General features: G+C 40.7%; 2 protein-coding genes across 3 annotated transcripts in view; one reads left to right on the top strand and one right to left on the bottom strand.

The window, feature by feature from the left end:
- The first annotated feature begins 330 nt into the window (after positions 1-330).
- tgs1 (trimethylguanosine synthase 1) lies at positions 331-11,835 on the top strand. The gene is made up of 16 exons (XM_046051678.1): positions 331-508; positions 649-716; positions 933-1,072; positions 1,168-1,261; positions 1,506-1,583; positions 2,624-3,163; positions 4,005-4,128; positions 4,551-4,637; positions 4,897-5,053; positions 6,536-6,908; positions 7,018-7,185; positions 9,089-9,235; positions 9,617-9,833; positions 10,532-10,610; positions 11,466-11,579; positions 11,675-11,835. Exons 1-15 carry the CDS (start codon positions 393-395, stop codon positions 11,577-11,579), a joined length of 2,502 nt encoding a protein of 833 aa, XP_045907634.1. The 5' UTR covers positions 331-392; the 3' UTR covers positions 11,675-11,835.
- Positions 11,836-14,486: 2,651 nt separating this feature from the next.
- Positions 14,487-16,929, bottom strand: part of cntnap2b (contactin associated protein 2b) — a 33,169-nt gene continuing 30,726 nt past the window's right edge. For both annotated transcript variants that reach the window (XM_046051676.1, XM_046051677.1), the window contains exons 24-25: positions 16,759-16,833; positions 14,487-15,350 (exon numbers count right to left, since the gene is read on the bottom strand). In XM_046051676.1, coding sequence (XP_045907632.1) covers positions 15,151-15,350; positions 16,759-16,833 — 275 coding nt within the window. In that variant the 3' untranslated portion in view covers positions 14,487-15,150. The remainder of the gene's footprint in view (positions 15,351-16,758; positions 16,834-16,929) is intronic.

The raw sequence follows: 16,929 nt of genomic DNA, 5'->3' as shown, positions 1-16,929 counted from the left end.
CAGTATGTGGTCACAACCTGGGGGACTCAGCAAACTGTTGCACTAAACGATCGCTGCATGGCAGGTTACATCTTGCTAATTCCTGTATGTAGTTTATGTTCTAATTATTATTATTTATTATATATTATTTATTAATTCTAATTATTTAATTGTTATTTGTGGTTTTGTAATTTATAACTGCTAAATTGAATGGTCTTACATTTAAATGGAAACACTGCTTTGGCTTCCTTGTTTAAATGAAATAAGCACAAATAAACCCATTGAACTGAACTCTTATCAAAATAACACTTTTATTCCGAAACGAATAGCCGGAAATGATTTCCTGAATGCAGGAAATTGTGCCTGAGCGTGAAGTTCTCCGCGCATGCTAGTACAAGTGCTTCAGAGTCATCATGATGCTGGAGAGGAGCAGGCTGACAGTGGTGGCGGAAATCTTCTTCAGCAGCAGACACGCATCCGGGAAGGAGGAGGACAGAATCCACTGTCTCTGCTCCAGAGCCTTCGTGCAGTGAGCCTCTCTTCATCCACTAGCACTTATTGTTGACATAGCAGTGTGCATTGCTGCAGACTGAAGCTTGGATAGATGAAGCAGGTGAGTTCTTGGTCTTCATCAGCACTTTCTGTTTTGTCTGTGTCCTTCTCGTCCAGGGATCGGGAGCTGTACCGCTCTGATAACAGATGGCTCCCCTTGGACCTGGCAGACACTACAGTCCAAGGTAACGTTGCGTTATACCGTGGCACGCTCAGCTATCTGATTGCACTGTATGAGTTCAAAATGATCAAACATCAGGTGGATTGCAACTTTCAGAATACACTGGGCCTTTAGTTCAGTTAACAACAACAACAACAACACACACATTGTCTTACAGAAAGGGGGGTAGTCAATGTGAAAAGATGATTCCATAAGAAATACATTTGCCCTCAACTCACAGAAGCAGATGAGGAAGAGGATGAGGAAGAGGAGAAGGAGGAGGATGAGGATGAGGAGGAGCTGTTGGATGAAGAGACTCAGCTGATGGCCAGCATGGGTTTGCCTTTGGCGTTTGTCAGCTCCTCTGGCCAGAGGAGAGCTGTAAGTTATTTTACCTTTTTATAAAATAAAGCTGAAGTGGTCGGTGCGACTTCTGCTGATGCTGAATGAGCCTGTTTTTTGGTCATGTGACACAGCGGAGGAGAGGTAACAGGAAGCCTGACACATACTGGGCAGAACCAGCTGAACAAGAGGAGGAGGACGAAAAAGATCTACAGGTTGACAACAAAGGTAATAAAAGAGCAGGGTATTAAAACCAGGTTCCTTGTAATTTGGGTACGAGCTCATGCAGCGATCATGTTGACATGCAGCAGGTTGGGCCTTATTTCAAAGTAACACTGAAATAAATGTGGATCAACACCAGTCTGGGCCTCCCCTGCTTTGGAGCTTCCTGCAGGAGCTTCTCAGACAGGACAAATCAGTGCCATCTGACTTTAACGTGTTTTTATTTATGTCCTTGTGATTTTTGACCTAGTTGATGAGAAGGAAGCATGTGACCCACTGGAGGAAGGAATAGGAGGGATCCAAGATGCTGGCTGGGAAACCTACTGGGGTAAGGAGGCAGACATGAAGATTACAATCAAGTAGTACACATGCAGTTGTACAATGAGACCCAGTGAACCCAATAACATTTGATGTTGTCCCAAATTGGACCACATCAAGAGACATTGTATGTAAGGGTAGTAATATAAATCATGTTTGAACTGACATGAAATGTTACGGATCTCATGGTTTCATGTCTGAATAAACGGTGTCACTTACGTAAAAGTAACAACATGAGATCAGACCTGTAATATTTCTGGAACATTCAAAAGGTTGAATGTGTCACCTTTAATATTAAATACGTCACTTAATTCATTTCGACATTATTTGTAGAGCTCCAGTTCCAAACAGAAGTTATCGGGTCGAGAGCGAGTGGGATAAGAAGGTGCCTGACCATTAAGAGCTTTGTAGCTGAGCAGAGGGATTTTACAGAGAAGCTAATACAGGAGAAATATGATCTTTTTTCCTGGTTCCTGTCAGGACACGTGCTGCAGCATTCTGGATCAACTGGAGAGTCTTAAGGGACTTTTTCAGGCAGCCTGATAATAAGGAATCCAGCCTAGAAGTAACAAATGCATCTGTTACATAAGGTTAAAAAAGGCGGCGCTTGAAGTTTGTTTAATGTGAGAGTTAAAGGACATGTCCTGATCAAAGATAATGATGCTGGAGGCCATGGTGATGCCATCTAGAGTAATTATATCTTTAGTTTTGTTTGTGACTTCAGTTTAACATCAGAACTTAATTATCATCTCTATTGAACAAATACAATTAAATCTGTTTAGTAAACCACAAAAGATCTTAAAGTTTGAACATTTATTCTTGACCATATTTAACCAAACTGACTGCTGGGAACCGCGGTTGACTCTAGGTACGCTTAATAGCTTTATCCATTGCTTCATCAGAAGATGGAGTTTGCTCAGTTGTCCCCTGAATGGATCATGGGTCACATCATCGCAGGATTAAGAAAAAAAGCAAGGACAAACCTTTTAACACCTCAAATATTAAATATTGCTTCTCCATTTTTATCTATTCCCCGTGTATCTGCTTAAGCTCAACAGGGTGAAGCTCTGCTGTGGAGCAGCTGGCTGGAGAAACATCCAGAGGCTGAGCTGCCGTCTACAGAAGATCCAGGAACAGTGACTGCTGTTTGGGATGACCCAGAAACAAAGGCTGTCTGGGACAAACATGCCGCAGAGACCTACTACTCCTATTGGGAGCAGTACTCATACTGGGCAGCACAGGGCTGGACCACTGACCAGTCCCTCTGTAATGGGAACGCTGATGGGGTGATGGACGGAGGCATAGAGACACTCCCACAGGAATGTAGAGACGGACAGACTGAAGCTGAAGTAGTGACGGCTCCACACGATGACCTTGAGGTTTTGAAGGCTATGTTTGGACAGAACTGCACGTTAGAAGCAGACGGGAGCTCTGCGTCTGACTCCGAGATCGACAGACGGTGTGTGAGGACGGCTGATGATGGAAAGCAGTCAATGGGAGAGAGCTGTGGCACCGATGATCCTGCTGATGGTGGGAATGACCGCAAGAGACCTGCTGCCTCCTCACAGCAGAACACAGCTGAACATACAGGTAGTAGCTGAGTGTGTATCTCTGTCAACACTGCTACATTATCACGCAGACTGCTTTCTTTTAACGCAACATTTTATATTGTCTATAGCCTTCCTCTCTGACTTCTGAGAGTGCTTACTCACTTAATTCCATTTTTCTCTGTTAATCTCTCCATCCTTCACCCTGTCTCTCTCGTGTCATTTGCTTTGCACTTAATGTGGAACATTAAACCGAGTGATGCGGCACTTATTCTCGAAGGCTTCTCCTTGATCTGCTGTGGTTTGTGTCTGCCAAATGAATAAATGTAAAGATTATCTTTGCTGAGAACAGGTTAAGAGAGGAATCTCTGCTGACAGTGTCCTTGTTTCTGTTTACAAATGTCTTGTTTGACCCAAAAATGCAAGTATATATTTTTCGTTTTTTTTGGCAAAGTGACCTGTAACGAAAACTACATGAAAAAGATTTTTAAAATAGAATTTCAGGAAATGTTCAAATATATACATTAAAAAATATTTTTTTTAAACAGGGGATGCTAAGTTTGCTAAAATTATGTTATGAGTGGCACCAGAGGGAACTATGCAACCCACAAATCCACTACAAAACACAGCAATCAGCTGTACATTTGTTCAAAGTACAGACATATCGGAAAATCAGATTTTAAAATCTTCAAATATCAAAATCAGTCTTAAAAATCTAATATTGGTATTATATTAATAATGTTTTAGTATTTAGTACATTAATTTAGTAAATGTGTTTCAGACTTAATATCACATATTAGAGTTGTAGTGATAGCTTTGGAAAAATGCTAATTCAGTTGCTGTGAGTTGTGCTGGTAAATATCTTTGTGTATTTTTTGATTCAGATTCCCAGCAGGCTGCTGGCAGAACCGACAGACAGTATGGCTCACGGAATAAGATGTCAAATAGAGAAGATGATGACGATGATGACAAACCCCCAAGAGGAGGACAAGCTAAAGTCAAACGCAGGTGATTGGTGAATGTGACCTGTAGTGTAAAGCACTTTGAGTGGTTGAAAGACTAAAAAGACACAAGTGCAGTCCATTTACTATAAAAAAAAAAACACACACACATGCAAAAGAAGAGCATCTTGGCTTTAAAGTCACATCAAATATGCTGCTTATAACTTAAGTAGTTAAAGCACCCTCGTATTTCTAGTTGATTCCAAATTACCATGAGATCCTCAGCTTGACTCTTTTCTGATGTAGAACTGAATTTGGAAGTGTTTGAAATGTTGTACAACCAAGAAATACAACAAAACATCCATAAGAAAATCTCGTGTTTATCCCTCGGACCTAAACAGCTAAAAAAAAGAGAGAATACAAATACTGTAAATGTGAAAATAATAATCATACTTAAATCCTGAAGCAGTATTTTCTGTTTGTCTGCAGTCATGAGCTGGATGTGGAGGAGAGCACACATCTGACACCTGAGGAAGCTTGGAGTAAACTGGGACTCAAACACAACCCCGAGCCTCTGTAAGTCCGGTCAGTTCATACAGATCACACTGTTGAATTAACACCTCTCTAAAACATTTTGAACAGACAAACTTCATGAAGGGAGGATTTATTGCAGACTGTTGGATTGGACTTCATTAGTTTTAGCTTGGAGGACCTAATACACTGTCAGCTGTATATATGATGTATGTATGTGAAGTGTTGTGGTGTGCACACATACTGGAGCAGTTGTTACACAGTGAATGTCTCTCTCTGGGTCGTCTTTATGTTTGTTTCTCAGGTTCAACAGCGTCTTAAGCTTTAAAGGCGGCGCTGGTCAGAAGCGTCAGAGGCAGTGGCGGTCTAAGAGAGCCGTCCGCAGCATCGGCAAACACACCAGGTTCTCAGAGACGGATGGAGACGACACACAGCCACAGATCAGCACCGCCCTCTACAAGGTACCGGTGAAGGGTTTACACTGCCGGAGACACCTGTAACACCGGGGACAGTGCAGGGGGGTTTTCGGTTGGAACAAGGTCCTGATGTGATTGCTGCTGAGCTGCCATGTTGGATATTTCCTACCGGAACAGCTGCAAGTTCCTGCACATCTATCCACTCGGAAATTATATACTGAAAACCTCGTCCATCTCTCTTGACTTTGAACCTGTGATTCTACTACAATAAGTTCAAAGCTCTATAAATCACACCTGTCATCAAATTTTGTAGTTTCAGTAACCGTCTGGAACATGAAAATCCCCTTGATTACTAATTAAACACAAGTTAAAGGTGCTTCCGTTCACATGTGGCTACATTTAGATGACCTAGATATGGATCAAACATTGTGTTTTTGGCCAATCTCAAAATGGCAGATTCACCTACACGATGAAAAGTCACAAGCTCTACACTAAAACGTACTAACGCGGTTCAGCACTTTGGTACTCTTAACCATTTGGCTGTCACTTGCATATGACTTTGTGAGACATTTCTCTGTGTCTTTCTCAGTCTTTCTCGCAGGCTCGGTCACAATTAGTCACTAAATCAACAATAGTGTTCCTCCAGAACCAGCATCCGGCTGCTTGGTCTCTAACTGGGCATTTTTTATAGATTGTTCTTGCTTCAGTAATCCGGTGAAAAAAGTCTGCTCAGTTTGATCCAGTTAGTTTAGCTGCTGTTAAAAATCCTCAGCCTCTGAAAGGTTTAGTTGGGAAAAGAAAGGTGAGTTTAACTTTATTGTACAGAAAGCTAAATTACGTCAGACACAGAGAGCCATAAATGCTTCTTGTCCACTAATAACATAACGTAAAATTGTACCGCTACTCGTCATTTTCTATTGTAATTTAATAATTGCTGAGACATTTTTCTGATTTGCTTTTGTAAAAAAAAACATCATTTAAATGTCTTTTGAATGAAGGATAATTACCTGAATGTTGATAATCCATAACTGTTGACTGCAGTGATGCAATGACTGTGGGTCAAATGCTTGAGTCGAGTTGGTAATATCACATCAGACCCATCTCATATTGTATTTAAAGAATATCCGCTTTTGCCATCAAAGAGAAGTTTCCCACTGAACTCTTTTGTTCCCCAGCGTTCCTGTACAGACTGAGCTCTGAATGTTAAAGGGAGCCATTAAATCGATCGCACTGCAGCCGCTTATTTGTGATGTCTGATGTAAATTATGTTCATACACATTTTAGAACAATATTCTGATAATAATGTGAAATCAAATTATTTTCTCTCAAATTTTGGCGTGGCCTTTTTAACACAAAAACAATTTTGCAAACTGCACTGTGCTATCACATTAAAGCATTTGAACTCACTCCAGGTTCCCTCTGGCTTGTGGGTCAATGACGATGATGAAGAAATGGAAAATAGCAGAGTGCACATTTATTAGTATGAATGTGACATAGAAGACTAATTAAATGAAATTTGTTTTGCAGGTCCAAAAGTTTCTTGAGAAGAACCGGAAAGAGACTCAGATGACACCGTGTGAGCAGGGTGAGGTGGGAGAAGGAAGCACACAGGAGTCTGAGGACAAGCCTCCATTTCTGGGAGAAGTGACTGGAGAAGAGGAGAGGAGGAGGAGGGAGGAGATGAAGAGTGCTGAGGAAGGAAGTAAAGAGGCCGTGGAAGAAGAGAATTCAAATGCTCTGTCCAGTTTCGATGCAGAGAGGAGGACGTGCAGTCAGCCCTTCAGCTCTGCTCCAGGGTCTGTGGATAGGGATAGGGAGGACGAGGAGCAGCCTGGTAGACCGTTACAATGTCTAGAAATTCCTCACTTTCTCCTCTCTGACGCACCTGAAGGCAACAGAGGTAATCATAGCATCTGAGAAATGATTCTGATGGCATAAGTGTTTGCATGAAAAACTGGTGCAATCACTGAAGAATATGTGTGTGTGTGTGTGTGTGTGTGTGTGTGTAGAGTTGAGTATGAAAGACGGGAAGAAGTCAAAGAAGAACAAGAAGAGCAAGCGAGGCAGGAAGCAGCAGGTCCCAGCTGAGATGGCAGCTGAACCGGAGCTGGCTAAATACTGGGCTCAACGCTACAGACTCTTCTCTCGCTTCGATGAAGGGATCAGGCTGGACCGAGGTTAGTCTGCGCCCTGCATGCACGCCTAGAAACTAACAAAGAATTGATTTCATTGCTATCCGCACCAAATGGAACACATTTAATAAAAAAAGCCAATGGAGCCAGGACTGTGACTTTAGATTTTGGCGTTGAAAATGCATCCTGATCCAAAAAAGGAAACATTGGCATTAGAAAAAGTCATTATCAGGGTTTGTATTTTCAATGCCAAACTCTAAAGTCACTGCCCTGGCTCCATAAATGTCTCCATAAATAAACAGGCTGTGTTTAAAGTCAGGTCTCTAGTGGTGGTGGGGCTGAGCCACAGAGGGAATTAGATGTCTTCCAAGTATGAGTGAATTCAGGCAGAACAGCTGGTGTGAAAGTCACTCATGTAGTTGAAGCAGATAAATGAGTCTTAGAGGGACAGAAGGAATAACAGCAAGCAGATGTGAAATATTCCATTTACTCTAATTTAGTGTGCAGTGCTTTTTTGAATATTTTTAAAAAAAAATGCACCATGCAGCAAATCAGCGACTGAGCCAGAGAAAAAGCTTGAAGGATAGCGTGTCTCTCTTACGTACAGTACGCACATGCACATGGGAACATCAAAATTGTTATTGCTCACTGTAATTATGAAACTATTCCTGACTACACTGGCTGCAAAGAGACATGGTACAATCTTTTAAGTACCCAACTTCCCTCTTTGTGATACTATCACTCTGCTGCGGCGCAGATGAAAAGCTTTGATTAACTTACATTTGCTTCGGGTGAACTCTAGAATGCTAAATTCACTGTAGGAAGAAGGAATAATTACTGCGCCCAATAACCCTTTTAATGTCCACTGGGGGTGTCATATTGTTTTACGATTGGTTGTGCTGCCAATATCTATTACTGCAGTCTGTTAATTGATAATTTTCTCAATAAAAAGGCAAATGGGAAGAGACAATCCTTTCATAATATTTAGCTTTAATTTTTTTTAGGACAGTAAAGTTCAAGTCTATTCGAGTTGGTTTGACCAGAGAGTGTATAAGTTGCTGGAAATGAAGCGGTTTGTGTGGCGTGAACAAATGCACTCGGTACATAAGTTTCCCCACTCAGCTGGATATTTGACACAGATCTAATGCCTTACAGTGTGGGCGCAGTGTGATTCTAGAGGCAAACATTGCGTGCGATTTTAAAAACGCAGACTGCAGAGTGAAAGAATGTGGTTTCGGTCCGAGCACAGGCTTTGTGTACATCTCGCTGTTATGTTGTGCCTCAAAGAGCAGATGATGTGAAAACGCACTTGGATGCAGAGCTTCACTCCACAGAGATCAGATTCTCACTCCGTTCAAATTGAGAGGTGTGATTTTTGTGCTTGTTTACTCCTTCTTATAACAGCAGAGTACTGAAAATGTCTAAGGATGCTTCAGGAAAAATCATTGACAGCACACGGTTTGGTTTTTCACTAAGGACTCGCAATTTATGTACCATTCTATTAAACCGGCTTTGGTTTTGTAAGTGCTATGTTACATGTTATAGCTGTGCATTTACAGCTTAAATCACTTTTACAGTTACAGTGTTTTGTAGCCCAAAAGTGTGCTTCAGTTGAATACTTCTAAAAGTATAGACTTTACTCATTTAAAGGGAAGGATCAGATGCTGATTGTATCCAATTTAAACTGGAGAGCCACAGATTACAGTGATTAACAGACTGCAGCTGTTAATCACTGAAACCATGTTGCTCATTTGGTCCGGGGAGCACGCTGCTGTTCTTAGTATCCATACTGATGAACAGTGAGCAGACATGTGGGATTTGGGGGAATTACTGGATGCTCTAACAAGGCTTCAAACAGTTCTAGTAAAATCAGATTTCACTCGGTCTACTTCACAATGTTTTTACGCACTGACTTTCTGAGATTCTCTCTTGCTAACGTTTGTTTCAGAGGGCTGGTTCTCTGTGACGCCGGAGAGGATCGCTGAGCACATCGCCCTCAGGGTGGAGCACAGCTTCCCCGACTCTGAGCTGGTCATAGACGCCTTCTGTGGTGTGGGAGGAAACGCCATCCAGTTCGCCCTCACTGGAAAGAGAGGTAAGCTGTGTGTGCGTGTGTGTGTGTATGTGGTCTTGCTCTTCCATTCATCTCTGATAGGGTTGGAATTTAAGATATAGATATAGATATAGTTAACTTATATTATAGTTGAGAAAAGAACTACAGTACAGAATGGTAAACCAGATGTGTCAGAGTTTCTCACATATGACAGAATTGATTTTGGGTTGTATTTATATGTTTCTTACATTTGTCCAAACTTCCCATTAAAGGCTGCCCGTGGTTGGGTTTTAATGTTTCTGTTTTTACCCTGTGATTGACTGTCCAGTGCGTCCTACTGCAAGATTAGAAATGTTACAGTCCCAGTACATAAATCTCAGCAAGGTTTCTCCTGCTGTGTCTTTTTCTGTGTAACACTCTCAGTCCTGGCCATTGATATCGACCCAGTGAGGTTGGACTTGGCGCGGCACAATGCAACGGTTTATGGTGTCGCCGACCGAATCGACTTCCTTCAAGGGGACTTCCTTCAGCTGGCGCCCCGTCTTCGTGGCGATGTGGTCTTCCTGTCACCGCCGTGGGGAGGGCCAGACTACCTGACTGCGGAGGTGTTTGACATCAAGACCATGATGGAGCCTGATGGATATCCTTGGGGGTGGATTGGGGACTTGCCTATAATGCATTGTCGAGGGTAAAAGCTAAAAGTACAGGGTTTTATTTGTTTTTCATTTTTCTGCAGTGATGTACAAGTGAACACTTCTGACCACAGCCAACCAGCTACACTGATGGGTGTGGTTGGAAACAGACTGGAAACTTTGAGCCAGAGAGGGCAGTGAAACCCTGCTGTTAACCAGCCTGGTGTTACTGTATTCGGTTGACGATTCTTGCTTGGATGCATCTTTGCTATAACTTTATCAGTAAGTAAGTGGTAATAATAGGTATGTTTCTTTGGCTGACCACTGCGTCTACAGTCCTCAACATTGTCCTCCAGATAGCTACTGGCTGGATGCAACATTTGCTGTGGATATTCATGGTCTCCAGAGGATGAATCTTAATAATTTAGGCGACCCCTGAGCTTTTCATCTAGCAACGTCATCTGGACAAAATGTCCACTTGTACACACAGAGTCTAATGGGTAGATTGTCATTACATTTCATAGGGTGAAAATAGCTCTCTGTAACACTGCCCTCAAGACAAAATGTCAGCTTTAAACACATAAAATATAAACATCTGAACTACTCTCCATTCAGTACTAAATGCATCTTAAAATGAAAACGTTTTTAAAAAGTAGACTCATATTGTTCATGTTGAATATTGGTTTTAATCCTTGACAGTAGATACATTTGAGATTTTCCAGCTGGCCACGCTGATATCAGACAACATAGTGTACTTTCTGCCTCGCAATGCTGACATGGATCAGGTCTGTATGTTTATTTTCTTTGTGTGTGTGTGTGTGTGTACGTGAACAGGCCATTAGTTATAAATTTGCTGAATTTTATATAATTAATTTGTGAGCTGTGTCAAGAATATAGCACCACCTAATGCAATATTCCCACCAGATGTGGTATGGTTAATCTGAAGCACATACTTTTTAGGCTTTTTTCAGTTTGTTTCATTTGGAGAATGTTCTGGTACATACAGTACATTGTACTGGTTATGTATTGGAGGATATAATGGGGGGTGGCATACCAAATTTATTACCTACTAACAAAAACCTTTGCCGCAACATTTATTGATCAGCTATCATCACAATTTTAATGGTGCATCCAGAGCCAACCAAGTATTGGTGCACCAAGTGTGGGTTCATCTACTGATGAGATATATTGTTATTTGTACTGTAAAAATTACATCTAAACAAAGAACGTAGTCGTAAAAGAAAAATGCAGTTGATCAGGTTTCAAAAGTTTTTATTTTAAATGTAATGCGCAGACATGTTTGTGGTCTACTAGAAGCAGCTGTATGAAAGGATTACTTCCTCTGGAACTGCTCTTGCATATTTTACAGTTCAACAATTTGGACCACAGAACCAGTTTCAGTTAAATGGAAATAATAATAATCTGAGCAAAAACAACTTCTAACACAGCAGGTGCTTGGTTACCAAAGCAGGTTATTCAGTGTTGGAATATTACTGGAAAGAATAACTGAATGGATCTGGAACAATCTGTGTCTTCTTTTTACTGTTCTGGTCTGGTTTAACATTACTGACCAGCAGCTTAGAGAGACTGGAGGAACCCCTGTGTGATAATATATTATCTCCCTGTGCATCTCTCCACAGATAGCCTCTCTGGCTGGTCCAGGAGGGAAGGTGGAGGTGGAGCAGAACTTCCTCAACAACAAGCTGAAGACTGTGACTGCTTACTTTGGCGTCTTGATGAAGTCAGACAACTAGGTACCCTGGCAAAGACATGGACGAATAAAGATTTCTACCTCCACTAAATGAGAGTGGAACAAACATTTATTACTTTTTTTCTTTATTTCTACTAGGGCCTACTGGACTCCATTCACATCGCCTTTTTATTCCCTCCAGGGATTCATTCAAGTACTAAAAAGTACAACAATTTAACTGCTTGTTATTAAAGTGTTTTAGCATTTATATTTTATTGTTTTTTATTGTACAATACAACGAATAAATGTTTTTTTCACAATGTGGTTTGTTGTCATTTCATTACACTATTTAGTTTGTCTGCTCAGGTTAAGTAACACCAGAACGAGTTTAACATTGGATCACAGGATGAGAAGACTTACTGTATGACCAACAGATAGTAACTCCACCAGTTGCTCTTGTCACTACACTCATTTACACATAACACAGGACTTCTCTGAAGGATGTATGGGTTTACAGTATTTGCCTTTTGCAGTGCTTGCTAGATAACCATCATACTGCATGCTTAGGTGTTAAACTAATATCAGATGACTTGAGAGTAGCTTCTTGGTGGTCAACCTGAAACTTTATAAATCAATTTATGAACTTTTTTGTTTAATTATAAAGTATTTGATTGGTTCTCTGGGGGGTAAGTATCTTTGAAAATATATCATAAAAATGGATTGGGTTTAAAATGAAATTAAGAAAAACTTGATATTAGTAGATGGAATATATCTTAAATCAATAGTCAGAACATGTTCCTCAGATATTATAAGTGATATTTAAAAATCATTTTACTATGTTAGATTATCTGATATTGTCGTGTGTTTTGTAAAGCACTTTATTTTATATTATGCAGGTAAAAAGCTGCATGTTGCTCTCCAGCTACAGGTTGACCAACCCCACCAAAGTGTCAAGTTGTATTTATCTCTAAATACTAGATGAGTGATCTAGATGAGTGCATCAGTTGCCAAGAAGTAACTTGACCAATTCTAACTCTAGTAGGTGTAGACTGATTTGTTCTTTTGTGAAACCTGGTTATTGATATGAGCCAAGCTATGGGTCTGGGTCTGCCTACTATTGTTTTTTAAGACTCTTGGGTTGGATTGGACAGTCTTCCACGATCTTGATTTTTAAAAATATTTTTAGAGGTTTCATGCAACTAACATCTCCATATAGCCGTTTTCTGAAGTTCCAGATGGTCACCAGGATACAGCTGTGTCTAATAAAAGCCAGTGTCACATTTGTACTCGTCACACTTATAGCTGTGACTCTGGGTCTCTCTGTGTTTTGTGTGGGTGTGGCCCTGCTCCCTCTCTCCTGGCTACTGGCTGGTCACTCACACCCGGCTCTCATCAGATCATTTAACACTGATCCTTCAGACACTCAGCACCAGATTGTTCAGTATGCCAGCCCGGCAGTATCGGTCACCATTCATAACTCTTGACGCTTTCTGGATGCTGTGCCTCACTGGTTCAGCTCCAGCAAACCATAACTCTGGACCTGCTCCCTCAGCACACCCCTACCACTGTCAGCCACTTTCTACAATGCCACCTTCAGCCCACACCATCTCCATTCCCTGCTCTCACTGACATAAACTTAAAATATCTACAACCAGCTGTGTCTGTTGTCTGGGTCCAAAATCTGCTAAATACAACAGTACTGATATTTTATCAGTCTTTCTAAGAGGAAGCATTCAAGGTAATCAGAAAAGCACAAATAATGAGAAATCAGCTATAAAAAACAACTGTTAGGTAAAGTTTTATACATATAACATGAAGAAAAAGCAAAATGATGCTACAGTGGCTTATCAAAAAGAAACGTGTGTCATTCAGTGTCAAACAGCATGCCATTACTCTGCAGTGCAGTCAAAGGAATACAAATGCAATACAATCAAATGTCAGGATGTAAGCCATAGTTTTGTATGTGAGTAACATTCTTTTCCAGAAACATCATCCTACTTCATAAAACTCAAGACAAAGCTCAGGTTTTAGAAGAATCCTGAACTAACAGTCCTTTCAGCCCATCTGAAGAATTAGCAAAGAGTTTGTATAGACATCAGTCCTCAGCATGGCCACATCATCATACTATCTTAAGCCCAAATTCACTAAGCCTGAACTAATCAATATAACTAACACTGGCGAATCTCTCTTTCCAAAATACAACTTTAAATGGAAAAAGAAAATAATTTCTCAGTAGCTAAATTCCTAACATGCTGCCAGTAGGGGGGGGATACTTTGTGTCCCTTTTCAAGGAAAGAGAAACAAGCATTTTGGCTGGTTACATCTTCTGCTTGTTATTTTCAATCTTGCACAGAATTAGATGAGATGATCAGAATCTATTTCTACTGTTTATCTATTTTATCTATTACTATACTATTATCTAATTTTATCATCTCTCATCCAGCACAGAGACATGTCCAGAACATGTTTACCTGTCTCTGCACTGGATGCACCGAGACTGAACCTAATCTTATCTGACTGTGGGTTAGATGGCATACAAGAAGATTTCCAAAATGTTGTAGTTTTCCTTAAACAGCAGTTAGTGGTGTCACTTTTACACAAAGGTTTTTGCATCATCTAAGCTGGCGTTGCTAACAAAAGACAACTAATGCCTCAGAAATCTAAACACAGTTAGTCGAGCTCTAGTGGACTGACAGGACTGAGTTCGTTCTTCTAAAGCTGAACTCCCCGTGAACACATTTGGCAGCAAAAACAGTACAAAAAAAAGATCATTAATAATTTTAACAATCTATGCTCAAAAGCCATTAAGAGACACTGTCAGTTCTGTAGATGCACAAAGAAATAAAAGTGGGACGTTTGCTTTTCCCCCTGGTTCTTAGTCCAAATGATGCACCAAACTCATGGCTACATCTGCTTTGCAGACAAGCAAGGCGGTCAAACACACACACACACACACACACACACATCAAAGTTTTCAGGCTAAAATTAAACTTTACTGAAATGAATGTAAAATAAGGCAAATCAACAGAGATTTGATATTTAAAAAATATCTGAAAAACTAGAATTTATGAGCATTGCTACAGATGTGGAGGATTATAAAATGAACAATAAATTAATGATCATTACAATTAACACACAAAAGGCATCAATATATGAATCTATAAAAATAAATAAACACAAACAAAGAACTTTCATGAAAAAATATATGACTTAAATATTAATAAATATAAATAAATAAATAAATTACATAAGTTAAACTGAAATCAAATCAAATAAAAATATATAAAGAAATATTAAAATAAAAGCTAATGAACACACTCACTCATCCAAGGCCTGTAACTACATGGCACCATCCTCTACCCCATCTGAAGGCATTCATCCTGTCACACTGTCCATTGTAAATAAAGTTAAAAAATAAATCGCTCCACATCTCCACACGGGCTCTGCCAGGCAGCACCGTGCCCTGTGCTTTAATACCCACGCTGTAACGCCATGGTGTCCATTGTCCATAAAGTTTTTGAATAAACCGCTCAGTACATCCTCGAGGTTCCACGGGTGGCGACCTCACTACTATTCCCTATGCTTAGAAAACTACATACATCCTAACGTCATGTGTCCGTGTTGTTGAGAGGGGCTCAGATGAACCACTCCTTCTTGCTCTCATCGATGGTTTCGGTGAAGGCTGGGTCGTTGACGATGATCGCTGCGTCAGCACAGTCTGCTGACTCCGCTCCCTTGGCCTCATTGGTGTGGTAGGAGCCTTTATGACGGAACATGTGACGTATCACAAACACCATGATGCAGAGGGCGGTGAAGATCACTATGGAGATGATGCCTTGAAACAAAACAAATGAGCACTTGATTTATAACAACAGACTGGAAAGTTGAAATGTGCTGCTGCAAAGAGCAAAACTGAAGCGGCAGAGGACGAGACTGTGACAAGGTCAAGACCAGTGATGCAACTTGATGTTTTTGTTAGACCCACCCACATTGTAAATGCCCAGTCTCCAAACCAACATGAGATAATGATGATATCACTACGGCATCATCAGGTATGTCAAAACCCTTTCAGAGCACACAGGAGACTTTTCACTAGCTGAGTACACCTAATGATTCGCAAATGGACCTTCATGCGTCAAATCAGTGGAGTTTTCAGACTTTTCAGAATAAGAGCCATTGCTAAAGCTGTTCTGATCAATCACAACATTTTTCTTATCTCCACTCAGGCTCTTGCATCGCGAGCATGAAAGGAGGAGCGCAGCGTAGCGGTCCTTACAAGTTGAAAATGACCCCATCTGTAGCAGAACTGTGAAAAAAATAGCTGAAAAAAACTCAAGCATAAATGATTTTCTTTTTTATGAATTAACTAATGCATTGGAACTGAAAACATCCAAAAAGACCCAATCTCAAAATGTGGTGGACCCAAACAGACGTAAACAATGAGAGAACTCCCATACTGGCAGCATCACAATGATCCCCCAATTAATAAACAGCAATACCCCGTGATCAGAGCCGACAGAAAGCCCACTTGGATCCACTCGGGTATTAGACACAGAGACCAGCAGCAACAAAACAGGACTATTCCAAACCTGACTAGACTGAGTATAAGTTAGACACAGCTCTGAGTTGGATCTTGCATACTGGGAACCAAGTGGAATATATCTTCTGCTTTGCTAAGGTTTATGTCACCAACATGTGCCTGGTAGCAGTGCAAGTGTAAAGACATTTCACAAACAATACAACAAGCCTAGGAAACACTGATTTATGACAGACAGCACCAGCAATCATCCTGTGCTGGAAACAAAGACCATCAAGACAAGTTTGGGTACACAAACCCACATTCATCATTTTTGTTCATCACCTGTCACTGTTCTCTGTTTGCACAAACAGCTTTGAACCAGGTTTCACATCAGAGCAGGGCCCGCCACCAATTCTGATTCTGAATTCCCCTCTCTCTGCTTGCTGCTTACCTTGCAGTTTCTTTGCCTTTGCCACTAAACCAGGAGCAGAAATTAGCAAGGCAAGCTGTTTTTGATGGATGTTCATCTCTGTTTTGATACAGCAACATGCAAGAATTTGTGCTCTCATGTGCAGTGTATTGTATGTACTGTATGTTATTTGTTTACAGTATGTTGATGGAAACAGTTGTGTATGTGTATGGTCTATGTAGGTTTACACAGTTGTAAAGACTGTTCCCAGCTGCAGCGCTAACAATTAATAGTTGGAAGTTAAATGAGATTTACCTCCAATTATGGCAGAGTTGCGATCCACTCCATCGCCACTGGCCTTGTCGTCGTTGAGGGGGGAAACAGCTCCAGCTGTGGATAAAGCAAACATTTGTTATGAGTTTGAATTCTGACATGAACTGGCTTTTGACATTAACATAATGTTTTATCTGTTTGTCTGTGTCTCTA

Source organism: Micropterus dolomieu, linkage group LG06, assembly GCF_021292245.1.
Source record: "Micropterus dolomieu isolate WLL.071019.BEF.003 ecotype Adirondacks linkage group LG06, ASM2129224v1, whole genome shotgun sequence".
Lineage (NCBI taxonomy): Eukaryota > Metazoa > Chordata > Actinopteri > Centrarchiformes > Centrarchidae > Micropterus > Micropterus dolomieu.
The sequence above is the reverse complement of the archived record's forward strand: the minus strand, read 5'-3'. Positions and strand labels throughout refer to the sequence as shown.

Excerpts from the sequence above, each read along its gene's own strand:
- tgs1 (XM_046051678.1), top strand. The coding sequence starts at position 393 with ATGATGCTGGAGAGGAGCAGGCTGACAGTGGTGGCGGAAATCTTCTTC. Across the intron at positions 6,909-7,017 it reads CGCACCTGAAGGCAACAGAG|AGTTGAGTATGAAAGACGGG; the intron begins GTAATCATAGCA and ends GTGTGTGTGTAG. Across the intron at positions 9,236-9,616 it reads CGCCCTCACTGGAAAGAGAG|TCCTGGCCATTGATATCGAC; the intron begins GTAAGCTGTGTG and ends TAACACTCTCAG.